Source organism: Phytophthora ramorum (genome assembly GCF_020800215.1).
Source record: "Phytophthora ramorum isolate Pr-102 chromosome Unknown Phyram_PR-102_s0008, whole genome shotgun sequence".
Taxonomy (NCBI): Eukaryota; Oomycota; class Peronosporomycetes; order Peronosporales; family Peronosporaceae; genus Phytophthora; species Phytophthora ramorum.
The window spans coordinates 1,664,195-1,678,335 of record NW_027150654.1 but is presented as its reverse complement, the minus strand read 5'-3'; the positions used below and the strand labels follow the sequence as shown (position 1 = coordinate 1,678,335).

General features: G+C 49.4%; 3 protein-coding genes across 3 annotated transcripts; 2 read left to right on the top strand and 1 right to left on the bottom strand.

The window, feature by feature from the left end:
* Positions 1–2,926: 2,926 nt before the first annotated feature.
* On the bottom strand, positions 2,927–3,205 carry KRP23_9478 (Bifunctional delta 6-fatty acyl acetylenase/desaturase; the record flags this gene model as incomplete). Its single annotated transcript, XM_067895035.1, has 1 exon — positions 2,927–3,205. The coding sequence occupies one exon, from the start codon at positions 3,203–3,205 to the stop codon at positions 2,927–2,929; it is 279 nt and encodes a 92-aa protein (XP_067742657.1).
* Positions 3,206–6,428: 3,223 nt separating this feature from the next.
* On the top strand, positions 6,429–6,908 carry KRP23_9477 (uncharacterized protein; the record flags this gene model as incomplete). The annotated part of the gene is made up of 1 exon (XM_067895897.1): positions 6,429–6,908. One exon carries the CDS (start codon positions 6,429–6,431, stop codon positions 6,906–6,908), a length of 480 nt encoding a protein of 159 aa, XP_067742656.1.
* A 292-nt stretch (positions 6,909–7,200) lies between these two features.
* On the top strand, positions 7,201–7,932 carry KRP23_9476 (Splicing factor 3A subunit 2; the record flags this gene model as incomplete). Its single annotated transcript, XM_067895034.1, has 1 exon — positions 7,201–7,932. The coding sequence occupies one exon, from the start codon at positions 7,201–7,203 to the stop codon at positions 7,930–7,932; it is 732 nt and encodes a 243-aa protein (XP_067742655.1).
* Positions 7,933–14,141: the final 6,209 nt, after the last annotated feature.

Genomic DNA, 14,141 nt, shown 5'->3' with positions numbered 1-14,141 from the left:
CTTGGACGGAATGCGAGGTGGTTTACCCGAGTAATGTGCAAACTCGAAGTTAGAGGCAATCTCCATAGCGTCTTGAAGCGTACTCGGACTTTCTTCTTTGATTTTCTTCGCGGTTTCTTCCCGTAGTCCATTCTGGAAAAAGAAACGCTTCTCTAGTTCACTTATCTCTAATTTAGTTTGAGACAACAAGTCTTGGAACTTAGAGACATATTCGTGGATTGTTTCCTTTTGTTTTAAGTGAAACATCCGCTCGCGAAGATCATACTCGAAGTCCTTGGGTCGGAAACGTGTACGCAGTTGACGCCTGAACAGTGACCATGTTTGGTGAACGCTCATGCGCTCACAATCCGTGATAAAGGCACGGTACCAATTCAACACGGACTTGCCCAAGTTACTGGAGATTAGCGTCACAAAGTCTGACGAATCAGCTTCCATTATGTGACGCTTGTTGGCATAGTACTGTTCAGTAGCGAAGATCCATACCTCAATATCTTCGCCGTACTTCCCTTCATACACAGGAGGGTCCTTCTTCTTGTGTTCGCCTCTTGATTCAACGAGGAATTCAAAACGCTCGTTAGCCTGCTGCATTTGGGCTTGCATTTGGGCTTGCACCTGGGCTTGATATTGTTGTTGCTGCTGTGTAAGATACACTAGTAGCTGCTGCATGGACATCGTATCAGGTCCATGACTTGATTGCGCAGCTGCTGCAGCGGGGGCGGCCGAATTTGCCTCATTATCGGCACTAGCCCCATTCGGTTGTGCTTGCGTGCGTGTTCTGGAACGTGTTATCGGGCGTGTGGCTTCATTGTTACTCGGAGAGATCATTCTGCTCTGTTGACGAGGTCTAGGGTTCGGGGACGGGCGCTCAGTTGCATGACCTCTTCTTTGGGTCATATCAACCGGACTTCTCAGCGCCGTCACTATATATACTACCGAAACCCTAAACTAAAGCCTTTGAAAATAAAACGGGACTGTCTAAATTCTTATTTACAGTCTACGTTTCTTGTAAAGTTGGACGGGGTGGTCGAATGTTCCTTCCAAAACCGTTTGGGTACGCTCGATAAGCTGTTTCAGCTGTTCCGAAAATTCGTGAACGACGTTCTTCGCACTTGAATTTTTACAATCCGGAATTTCGTTTCGGATGAGTTTGACAACCTTAAGTTGCTTTACCGTCGTTAACCACAGGTCCTTTCGAAGCTTATCAAGCTCCTTATGGCGATCGGTTAAGACCTTAGTGGTGTTGACGAACGGTTCTTCGGGCTCGCGAGTTTTTCGTTTACCCATGAAACAATGCACACTGAAACAGTTGCAGTAGCAATGGATGTAGATCAAGTAAGACCAAGTAGGTATACCGAAAGGAAGTTATTCTCCGTGTTTTCTGAGGCGGACAGGGATTCACAAAGTGAAAGCACTAAACCGCGGACCCACAGAAGGAGTACCAATCGAGTAACCACACTGGTTCGCAACCACACCGACTAGTAACGTTCGTGCTAAAAGACAACCCTTTCGCAACCTAGTGCTCCCCACGATGTGGCTCGCACTAATAGTCACAGGATACTCGCTTCCCACTATGTGGCCACCAGTACCCTAGCCTTGAACTCTTGAACTTGAACCGAAGCTTGAATCGAAGCTTGACACGGCAAGTGCTATTATGTAACAGTCTTGCGCCGAGGAAGGTTTTGCTTGGCGTGTCCGGCGTGCGGTCCTTGGGTAGGCAGGTGACGAGGTTGGTGAAGGGGTTGTTGCTATTGAAAGCAAATTGAGAAGTGATTGAGATTGAGCTGTTTGCTTTTACGGATGTTCTTGAGACCACTAGTGTCCTACCCTAAAGCCTATCCTTCTCTAATCTCAGTTGCTATCTGTTCTACCAATGATCTTGTCTAAAATATCCACGTAGTTGTAGTTTCATCAAAAACCCAGTTCCCATACTGGATATTATCAAATCTTGATGATTTAGACCAATCAAATTAATGATTATCGGACGTATCAGATTCTTGTTCTTATCCTTCAATATCTTGCGCCATTCAGATATTGGTAGACATGAATACGAAAATTTATTGTTCAACCAGATTGGTTGTAGTTGCGGCAATACCTGCCGCTGACGGTAACTGCGTCACACTGGTGGTTAATGAACGAATATTTCCCCAAACTGTAGCGCTTTGCTGAAAAGGCACTGAGCATTCCGACTTCGTCTGGAGCTAGCGAGCGCTTGTGGAGTATTCATGGATTTACGCAGACCAAGCTCCGTAGTCGCCTTCTAGTTCCCACCCTCGAGTTTGAGTATTTGTTGGATGCAATCGTTAGCTTGGACAGCGCCAACGAAAATGATTGAAACCATGCTGGTTCACGCTCTCTATTTACCTCCAGGACTTCTTCGTAATAATCTCTAAATGACAGCACCTTCCGATTCCTACCCTATATTATCGTCGTCTTACTTTGCTTTGTTGTACCTCTGTACTGTAGCAGATAACTAGATTCGATTGAGCTGATACCATACACGACTATGGCAGCCGTCGACTCGTTGAGGATACGCAGTACGCTATCCTGGGGGCTGTACCGAGGCCTAAAGCTGAGAGTCGTCGAACTACTTCACCTCCTTGCCGATGAAGGCCTGATCAACACGATGAGCGATATTTCCGCGGTACGGAACGACTTGGTCTCCACCCTTACACTGCACCGTGATTTGTGGCTTGCCGCCGGGACCTGACGTCAGTTTGAATGGGCGGTGCCTGATGTCGGCCTGCATCATGGGTCGGGCACTTATCAAAGCATGCTGCTTGCCAATCAGACCATCATCGTACATAAATCTCGAGTTCGCCTGAATGATTGCTGTATTTGTGTTCACTCCCGCCGTATGTAATCGCTATTTATCTGCAGGAAACGCTACTTAAGTATTTAGCCAACTAAATAACAACTCTAAGAATAGTCACTTAACGAGCGGGTTGACCTTCTGAAGATTGTGGCGAGGCATCATGGGGAACAAGTGGTGCTCGATCTGGTAGTTGAGGCCGCCGCAGAACCAGTCCATGAAGAACCCCGGCGTGATGTTGCGCGTGGTCGTGACCTGCAGCTGCCAGAAGTCGGGCTTCTCCTCACGCTCGTACACGGACATGCCGTTGTGGCCAACGCTGAAAACCATCGCGAGAAGACCGCCGCACGACATCTGCGCGACCATGAAGAAGGCCAGGCCCTGAGCGACCGACATGCCTGTGAAGACCGGCAGCAGCACGTTCCAGATGTAGTGCACGATGAGGCCAAACTTCTCGCCGCTCGGGAGGTCCACGGGGTCGTACTGGCCGAGCGCGAAGCCAAGACAGTCTATTTCAGCCAATAGACAATCACTTGTGTCGAGGACAGTGCTAACTAAGTGATATTATTGGTCAAACGTATTCGGCAAGTGCGACAAAACTGAAGCAGAGCGTTCAAGTAAGTGCATTTCTGCTTGGCGTCTTCTCTTTCTCTGTCTAAGTGCTAACTTGCGAGCGTTGTTGCTCTGTTCGTGTTTTGTCTCCCTAACTAGACGAAGCATCGTGGTGATCCTGAGTTCTGTTAACAGACGAGAGCGACGAGAAGAGCTAATCGGCAGACCGTTCATCCCAGTAATACGCAGCATCGCTGCCTGCTGTTCAGTCATAGAGGTAGGTGGTTGCGCTCTAGTCTAGCGTTGAATTGCTACAGAAATGTGCTGCATCATAATTCGCCACTCTGAATAGGTTTGCCGCTTCCTCCTCGTAGATAGATCACCTGTGCCTGCTCCTCCCTGGTTGCGCTCAGCTTCGATGAGCTTCAGACTGGCGAAAATTGTCTTCACGTCATCAATGTAGGCGACAGCGAGTGGCAGTTTCTTCTGCCGGAAGATGTCTTTAATAACATTCCGATAGCCGCTGAGGTTTGTGACCTTGATAGTGTTTTCAGTGTCGTTCGTCTTAGCTAGCAAAAAGGCCTCAAAATCTTTCGGCGTAAATACATTGACGTCAATTTCACCGTTAGAGTCAAAGTACCTCGCAGAGTCCGTCTTAACCGCATGGATCCATACAGAAATTCCGCGGCGATAGCTGCGGTAAGCCGTTTGAGTCCTGGAGGTTGTACATGCGCGGCGAACGTTCTCCGCGTTGAGAGACTCGGTGGGTGGCGTTAAGGAGCTCGGAGTAGCACCATTGTTTCTCGCAATAATGGTGGGGTCTTCGGGGGAGGACGATCGCGCAGAACGGGATGGGGAACTGGGGAAATGAGGAAATGGGGAACTGGGAAGTGGAGACTATGTGAGGTGCTCTGAGCGATTCTAGCCAATGATATAGTCCAGTATGTCGTACGAAATGCACGTCAAAAGCATTGTTAACTACAGACGTCCCCACCAAATCTGCAAACGTCGGACTAATAAAGACTGCGAGGTTTCAAGATTCCCACAGGTGCCATATAGATGCAAAAGTACTAAGCTACTCTGAATTTATTGTTTTCATGTGCTAGAAGCTTCCCGCATCGCAACATTTCCCCTCCACGCTGCATCTACCTCAGTACATCCCATCCCGACCAGTTTCAAGTCCCATGCACATCTGTACTACCTGTGCGAGGTAAATTGCTGCTTGCAGTTGCACATTTGACGGGGACATCTGTACTTCCTCCGGGTGTAAATGATTACCTGTGGTGGCCTTTCCACAGGCTTCAGCGGGGTCATTTATTATAGTAGGCGGTGGTGGTGGCTTTGGCGCTAATTAGATGCATAAATAGGTATGTTCGCCTCGGCAGGCGTGGTCGTTCTTCATAATGCTTGGCCAAAGCTTCACTGTTTTCAAACATTTTTTGAAGCTCAAAAGACTGCTAGAAAGCTTAGCTCAAGCCGCGTCGTGTCCACTAATTAACGCGTACCAAGCGAGAACACAGGAGAAAACACATGTTTGGGAGGGCAATCTTTTCCAACCAGCAGAGGAAGTAAAAAATACACAGACATGGAAAAACCTGGTGTAAATTTCAATGATAATTCACATTGATGGTAAAACATAAGACACGATGTCAGACGGCGGCTCTCAAAGGACAAGATATGTCTTATTAATACGAAAGCACATGAATCCAGTTTGGCTCTTACAGCTTCTTTTCAGATGATAGATAGTCTATATTGACTTACGTCACGTTTCTATACGTGAGGTGTACAGGGAATTCGGTACAGTATATGTGAATCACACTGTGATGGGTTCTAACGTGTTACAGCTTCTGTTCAGATTGTTAAAGAAACGATTGGCAGAGGATTAGGACAGTGGAGGATAGCGCGAAGAGTAAGGAAGATAGGGTTCTTGATGAGGAAGTCGGCCTGTAAGGTGGCTTGTGTATTGGAGGTCCAAAGGAAAGGATTCATAAGATTCAGAAGTGAGGACTGGAATTCCTAAGCGGAGATAATAACCCTTTATCTGTCATACACTTAACTGGTCTACATTGCACGGGATACAAATCCCTAGTACTATTTGAGTACTATGACAAGGCGTAGACATGTCGGAGATGCACAGATGATAGACAGTCTAAATTGACTTACCTCACGTTTCTACACGTGAGGTGTATAGGGAATTCGGTACAGTATGTGTGGATCACACAAACGTGAGGTATATCAATGTTGACTCTCTATCATAGACAGTTTGGATTCACGTTTCCCGAAGGCCTACATGTTCCCGTTACGAAAATCCGTATGGGGATCTTTGGATCTGTTCAGCGTGTCGTGATCATTGTGGTAGCACAGGTAACTTACATGTATTGTGTTTTGCAATGCGTTTGTCCTTTTCACTTATCTTTTTGGTCGAATGATAAAGTCTGGAGCTCGATTTAAATGGAGATGGTGAAAACGATAGGACAACTCGACTTGATTATCGTTCGCAAGGTTGGATTTAGATATTGAAAGCCCTCGAATTGCCGTTTGAGGTCGAGGTCGATCTAAGACATTAAATGGAGCGACAAAACATCTGCAAAGCACAATACATGCCCCGTACGTAATATCTGATCGCCGAGGCATAATTACTACCACTACGTACGAACTCATTATCTCGAACACCTTTAAAATGGCTTCAGTGACCCTTACTGCGCTTACTGAGAAGGGCGTGTGTACTTGATTAATAACAGCTCATTATTCAGCGCTTGTTTTCCCATAGTACGGCGATCCAGACTACTGTAACCAACTCCCTCTGGTCAAAACCTCCTCATACAAACTTCAAGTGATTTGGGATCCAAATTACGTGGTACAGAGAGACTTCTTTTAATTCCGAACTTGTACTGAGTTAGTAAGTTGAAGTGATTTTGCAACCTCGCAACTCACGATCACCAAGTCACTACTATTATAGTACTATACATGGTATAACACCGTTAATTCTACAAAGATGCGATGTCTATCCAGATGGTGAACAGGCTCTCAGCTTCACCATTTTTTTTCTTTTGATGCAACTTGCAGAATGCGCTTGCATTGCCAGCGCATTCCTCAATTTGCGTTTCAGTGCTCAAGCGTCCCAATGCGTCTGCATCTCCTAATCGTATCAATCTTCGGCCTCCTTGCAAGCGCCAACGCTGTGTCTGCAGCATCGAATTCCAAGGTGGTCAATGCAGACCCGGTATCTACTATTGAGTCACTGAAGGACAGCGCAAGCGGAAAGAGGTTGTTACGAACCCACAAGACGGCCGAAGCGAACGATGACGACTCACCCAGCAACGAAGAGAGGGGGTGGAAGGAAATTGCGACAAAAGCTGCGGCGGCAGCTCGAAAGGCTAAGGCTAAGGCTCAATTTCCGTTCTGGTATCTGGCGGGAAAGAAACCAATCAAGCTGCAAGAAGAATTAAAGCTTATTGGTGTATATCCACTGATCGGCCACAAGAACTGGCCGATTCTCAAGAGCTACACCAAGTACTACAACGCGCGCCACATTGACTACCCGTAGGTATCACGTTGGCTTCTGCTTGTGCTATCGTAGCGAGAGTCAACACTATCTGGGTAAAGAGGTTTGTGAATTCTACTCGGAAATAGGCAATGAATGAACATTACCTGGTTTCTTTCGTTGTTATACTGAGCGTTGAGATATGTGATGTACTACGTAGTAGTAAGCCATTTTTGCAGCATGTTGGAGCTACACGATGAGCTGTAACATTTTCGCCATAAAATACCAATTAAATGTATTCCCTCCTCTCATACCGTCTTCCCGCCCTCCTAACAATTGCCAAAAGCGAATCGCCATGGACTTCCAGAACCGCGTGGGATCCAAGCCTGGCTCGGGAGGCGTGGCATCCGAGTCGCAGAGCAATGTGGCCCGCCGCGAGCGGCTGCGTAAGCTGGCGCTGGAGACGGTGGACCTGGCCAAGGACCCGTACTTCATGAAGAACCACCTGGGCTCGTACGAGTGCAAGCTCTGCCTCGCGCTGCACAACAACGAGGGCAACTACTTGGCGCACACGCAGGGCAAGCGCCACCAGACGAATTTGGCCCGTCGAGCGGCCAAAGAGGCGGCAGACGCGGCCCACTCCACTGCGACTGCCAATCTTCAAGAGGCGAGGGCGGCAGCAGCTGCAGCGGCCGCTCGACCGAGAGCTCTCAAGATCGGATTGCCCGGGTACAAGGTGACGAAGCAAAGAGACCCGGACACGGGCGCCAGGATCCTCCTGTTCCAGGTGGCGTACCCGGAGATCGCAGACAGGTTGCAGCCCGGACACAGGTTCATGTCGGCCTTCGAGCAGAAGGTGGAGGCGCCTGACAAGCGCTGGCAGTACCTCCTGTTCGCTTGTGAGCCGTACGAGACGGTGGCGTTCAAGATCCCCAATGACGACGTGGACAAGGGCGAGGGCAAGTTCTTCAGCAACTGGGACAAGGACGGCAAGATGCTCACGCTGCAACTGACGTTCGCAGTGGGGGACGCCAAGAAGAGCCAACCGGCGCCCCCACCGCCACGTCCGCAACTGCGGTATCTGTGAAGCGGTACTGGGGGAGATGCCTAACGACGATAATATAGGTGTTTGTTTCAGTGACAACACGTTGAGGGGTGAAAGGGCCATGAACTTGTTGGTTTTGAATTCAATGAGGGTTTAACGTCGCTTGAGCTGCTGTTGACGAGCAGAGGAAGCGTGCGTCGAGCGTTTACAAGAGATTTCCTGTTGTGCGGTATCATAGGGGGCAGTCGAGCTGTTCGTTGTGGAATATGAGCCGAGGCTAGAGGTACACTGCGTAGCAGTGCTCTGAGAGACTAGTCTCATGAATTGACAGCTCATTGTTGAATGTGTTGGGTGCTCGACGAGGCTCTTCGTTCCTTGCTTCTGTTCTGGCAGTTGAGTTGTTTGCTTTGAAGGCATGGTCTTGAATATATACTGCTCTTGAGGTCGTCTGTGCTGGTGGTCCCCATGGTGTGCAGCGCCAAGCTGAGCGACCATTATTCGTGGCTTTGGATGTTGAGCAGACGTCCTATCCACCCCGGTCTCGACATCTTCCCACGGTGAGGCTGCATCTGCAATCGTGATTCTAAATCTCCTCGTTGGCATATCTGGTGGCCGTTCCGTCCAATGTGGTCAATTTTCCTAAACCGTGCGCTGCAACAACGGATCTGGCTCCGCGATGGTTAATTCGTGTTCTTGGCAATGAGAAGATTAGCCCCCAATTGAATAATTGGAGACGTGGAATTGGTGTGAACGGACTGGGCTCTGCAATTGAGCCTCGCAGTGTCTGGCATGGGGCTGCATGCGTGGCACTACTTGACTGCAATTGGTCGTGTGTAGGCGTTCGAGGACTGCACATGAACGTAATGGTCCAGCCGGACCGAATGGTTCTGAGTGTTGTTGCTTCTGTCTATTTGCTGGGATCGATGAGATGCATGCTGAACTCGTGTACTGCGTAACCCGAATTCCCCGAGTTGCTCGTCGTTCATCCCCAAATGTCTGGGCACTCCGGTGCGTCGTGCTGAGGATTTGAGCATGTCCCGGAGGAGCTGAAGTTTGTTGCCGAGTGTTTGCACGTCGGTAGAATCGTCCTGAGGTACAGACTTCTTGCTAAGCTGACGTCACTGAGTGCTCGTGCTGAGGTGGAAATTTGTAAATGTCGCTGACAGACCGTTGTTCGGTCTAACCAAGTGCCTGCACACGGTGAGCTGTACCGTAGCGCTGATGTTGTTTGTCGCTCGGTAAATGTAGAAGTGAATGTATTGATCATCTGGTTTCACTACTCGTTGTAGTTCTACTAGAGCTCTCTCTTTAAAGTCGTCCGTTGCCCAACCGCTTGGGCTCGTGTTCGCATCGGTTGCAAAACTCCTGATCAGTGCAGCTGTTGCTGGGCAAAACCCCTGCAATGGCTACACGCTGTAGCTTCAGCTACAACACTTCCCCCTCTAGAACAGTTGTCCCTAGAAAGTTAAGTGCGGCCTTCCATTGAGTCGCTGTCAGGAACTCCCAGGCGTCCCTAGTTGATGTGGAGTGCCTTTTTAAGTGCCTTCACGGGTGTCAGGTTTCCATGACCCCGAACAAATGCCTTAACCACCGCTGGAACATCTTGCAGTAACAAGTCTGCGGGTTCCCAGGAGTCCTCAACAGCATCCAGTCCGCGCCAATGTACTTTAATCTCGTGTCGCTTCTCCTGGCGATTGTATCGCGCCTCCAGCAACGAGTGAACAACGTGTCCTTCGCCATTGTGGGCTACGTGTAACAGTAAATCCTCGGTGACGTTGAGGGACGCATCTGCATAAAATTTCAGTCGACTTGCATGAGCCTCTTTACGCTGGCCTGTCACCAAGTTCTGAATCTCAAAGATCCAGTTGGATGTGGTCGCCACGACCTGTGCCGGACCGCACCACTTCACCCGTAGTTTACCCCGTACGTGTTGCCAAACATCAGCATACAAGACGAAGTCACCTATATCGAATTGCGCCATAGACGTTCCCTTCTTCTTCGCTCGATGCTTGCGTCCTGCAGCTCTGGTCGCCGTATTCACCCGTGCACTTCGTTTGTGCATGTCTTCCAGTGCCTGCTGCAGTCGCACTACATGGTCACGCTGATCGACTTGGATTTGGTCTAGAGTAGTTGTTTGGACAGGTCCTGGTATCGCGATATGATCACTTGGGCCCATCGCCTTTAACCCAGTCATTGCCGTGACTGGGGCCACCCCTCCAATTGCTGGCGATGGTGTATGGTTCAATATCAACTGAACGATTTTGATCACACGCGGCCACTCTCGAGGTTGCAATCGCCATTCCGAAAGAAGGGCACGGCAACATCGCAGCGTTTCTCGCATGACTACTTCCACTGTGCCGTTTGCCCACGGGCAGCGCGCGGTAGTGAAGTGGTGCTGCGCCCCGAGCGCATGCTGAAGTGCCTCAATGACCTTGTTCTTGAAGTGCGTGCCTTGGTCACTCACCCAGGCACGGCATACTCCAAATGAAGCGAACCAATCCACTAGCCCAGCAAATGTAGTGTCTGCATCTGCTGCTTCACATGGCAGTAGCCACACAAACTTGGACGCGTCGTCCTTTATTACCAGTACATATTCTTGGTTTGTGTCACTATTGCCCATGAACAAAAAGTCCCAATGAAGCAACTCGTTTGGGCGCTCCGCATGCAAGGCCTCGCCAAGTAGTCTCGGTTGGGGAGGTCCCCCAAGGGTACTCGCACAATGTAAACAGCGCTGTACAAAAAATTCAACGTCCTCGTTCATCCCAGTCCAAACGAAATGTTTCTCAATTTGCTGTAGCGTCACCGCCGTACCTCGGTGGCCAGCGATGCCAAAATGACCAACGACGCAAACCCGCACCTGCAATTCGGCTGCCTCATCAGGAATCCAAATCCTCCCCTGTGCATCTTTCCAGAGTTCATCATTGCCCTTAGTGACGCCGGAAGGTGGTGTTGCTTCTCGTTGTGCAGTCACAATTTCTAGCCGTGTTGGCCAGACAAATGTGTCATCCAGTTGGGGCGAAAAAGGAAGCGCCACTTGTCGAATAGCGCAAATTGTCTTAATGGTTGAGCCCCATCTGGACAGAAGGTCTGCCCAAACGTTATCATCCCCCGCGATATCGTGGATCTCATAATTGTAGCCCATCAGCAGTAGTGACCAACGGTGGAGCTTGTCTGCCGTATACTTTGGCACTGACTTGGTGACGCTGTGTGGATCAAAGATATATCGGAGATTGCGATGGTCGGTGAATAGTGCGAATCCACCTGGACGATGCAACAGATAATCAGCCCGACGACACGTTTCAACAATCGCGTACGCCTCTTTTTCCACTATAGCCCATCGTTTGGCGGCCCCCGAAAATGAACCACTCAGCATCATCAACGGCTGGTGATCCTGCTCACTAAGTGGGCGTGCGACCTGGTCTCGAGGAATCTGTGTGATTGCTGCTCCCCAATATTCATCACTCGCGTCACAATAGACTGACAGAAGCTTGTCGGGGTCTGGATGCGCCAGCAGCAGTGTATTTTGTAAGGCAGCCTTACACTTTTCGATACAGGCCGATTCATTATCACCCCATTCAACATCACGCAGCTTTACGACGCGCACTTGTGTTTTCTTGCGGCCACCTGCACGCTCGTACACCCTCTCCATAACTTTCACTAAAGGATCCACAAGTTTGTTGAATGCGGGTAACGACGCCCGCATCCAGTTTAGTGCACATACAAACTGTTGCAACTCTTGCCCTGTTGCCGGTTCCGGTAGGTTCGAGAGAGCCGTAATCCTAGCGGGATCATGTCGAACACCATCCCCCGAGACCACGCGACCACACCACAGTGCTTCGCGAAGGTAAAACCTGCATTTATTCGGGTTCAGTTTGAGACCCTTCTCGGCACAAATAGTTAGCACCTTCCTGAGAAGTGTCAGCAGCCCTTTGTCCGTAGCATCATATCCCAATAGGTCATCTATCCAAATCATTAGCCCGTTGTTGAAAAGTTCAGCAAACATTTGCTGTACTGTTGATTGGACGTAAGCCACACTGTTCGTCCCTCCCATTAGGACTCTGGTCGGTGTGATAACTCCCTCTTCGGTCAGAATTGAGTATATCTCCTGACAGAGTGCCGCCATGGCAAATTGCCAAAACCCCTTGAAGAAATCCAGCGAGAAGTACCGTGAGGATCCGCGTAGCTGCTCAAAGGCTACCTCCAAAATCGGCATTGGCCATACAATCGACTCAATGCACTCGTTTGGACCACGTACGTCTACAGTCATACGGTGAGTTCCGGCTTCGGGTTTATTTACTACATGCGGAGGAGAACACCACCTGCTTCGTGGATTCCGGAAACACAGCCCTGCTGCGACCAGCGCGTCAATGTGCTTTTTCAGAAACGCACGGTGCGTAGGCGAATATCTTCGAGCTCGGCACTTCACTGGTACCGCCCCCGGCTTTAATGTCACTTCCATGGGTGGCATATCTACTGGAGGATCACGACCAATGACGAGACGAAAGACATTAATCCGCTGCATCAGTAGTTGTTTTAATTCTGTCACAAACTCTGCTGATGCACCGAAGCGTTGGGCTTCGTCCACTTTTTCCAGCAATATTGCCTTGATTTGTTCACGCTCGGAGGAAGTATCACTCGTCCATTCCGGGAAACATGCTCGATCTTCTTCCTCTTCCAAAACGCGCTCTTCGTGGGTCAGCTCTGGCTGCTCTCTCGCAGTGGCGTATGCTAGCACATTTGCCACAGTACTACCAGGATAATCCTCCACGTCACCCATATCCCATTCAGCGCTAACTTGTTGTGCACTGGCCAAAAGCTTCTCTGGACTATAGCCTAATTTCTCCATAATCCAGCGCGAAAGCAATAAATCTCCAACCCCCTCCGGCAGTCTCTGTTCAGTAACCCAACATATCACATTTCGCAGTACCAGCGGTCCCCCAGGTGTCATAAATCGCAGATCCAGTCTTACTTTGCTCTCCACGGTGACCGGTGTATCGCCAATTCCAGTTACAGCAGCGTGTCCTGGAATGTCAAGGTGTGTCAGCCATGCGCCCTTGCCCGACAGCATTCTTAATAGTTTAGTCGTGACGAGCGACACTTCAGCAGCACTGTCTGGTGTTATCGAGGTCTCTAGCACTCCCATGACCGTGCACGGGATGGCCGACGATACACCAGCAGCCGTCGTTGGCTCAGTAGATACTACTAACACTGGTTTCACTACTTTCCGACCAGTAGTTTTTTCATAGAGTTCCTTTGCCTCCATTGGACTTGCGATGTCCGGACACTGGAATACTCCATGTGTTTGATCACCACACTTGAAGCACTTTTTATCTTGCTTGCCTGGTTTTGAAGTCGAAGCATAACCACCATTACGATTGTTCATTGCCTTAACCGGTTTTTGACTCTCTTTTGCAGTTCTGGCAAAGTGTTTCTGCCCACCGAGAGCTGGATTTGTCTGAGAAGCTGATGTCAGCGTGTAACTCCCTTTTCCCTTATGGCCTGACTGCTGCTGGGCAGAGATATGAACCTCGTATCTCATGAACCCTTCCAACTCATCGCGCAACCACTTCAAGTAAGTCTTTATGTTTGACTTGGTAGTCTTGTGGGCTTGACGCTCGAGCTGATCCTTCACAGCATTCTTGAAAGCCAACGGCCGTAACGCCTCCGTTAAATACTTAACAACTTTCTTGGGTTCCTCTTGAACAAAGTCCTCCATATTCAGGCGATCGACAATTTCATAAAAGTCTGCCATTAGTCGAGACAAACGGGACTCAGCATCCTGCAAGTTTGTATCCATACAAAGAGACTTCACCTCAATCTCTAATGTTTTGAAAGCGGTGTTGTCTGGAAGTCGAGCCGAAAGAAAATAATCTCTCCATTCTGCTTCCGACACGTCCTTCTCATCCTTGAACATCTCAAAACCACAAATTCTAACCATGGTCCCTTGTTCAATACATGCGCTCAACGGCATGACAAAGAACTTCGCCTGAGTCCCTTGGTTTAGCGCCTGAATGCGCCTGGTGTAAATCGCGTAGCTGTCCATAAACTCGCGCTTTTCCTTCTTGGAACTGCCCCTGTAGATCGGAGGAACAGGTAGGTTGGTTCCTGCGGCCACAGTGACCGCAGGCGACTCCAGCGGTCGATTGTCCATTGATGGAGCGGCACCTTCGGCAAATGCTCCCCATCGAGCTTGCAAGTGAGGCTTCACCGCTTCAGCCAGGTTCTCCAGACGCTGGCCTTGCAAACCTACT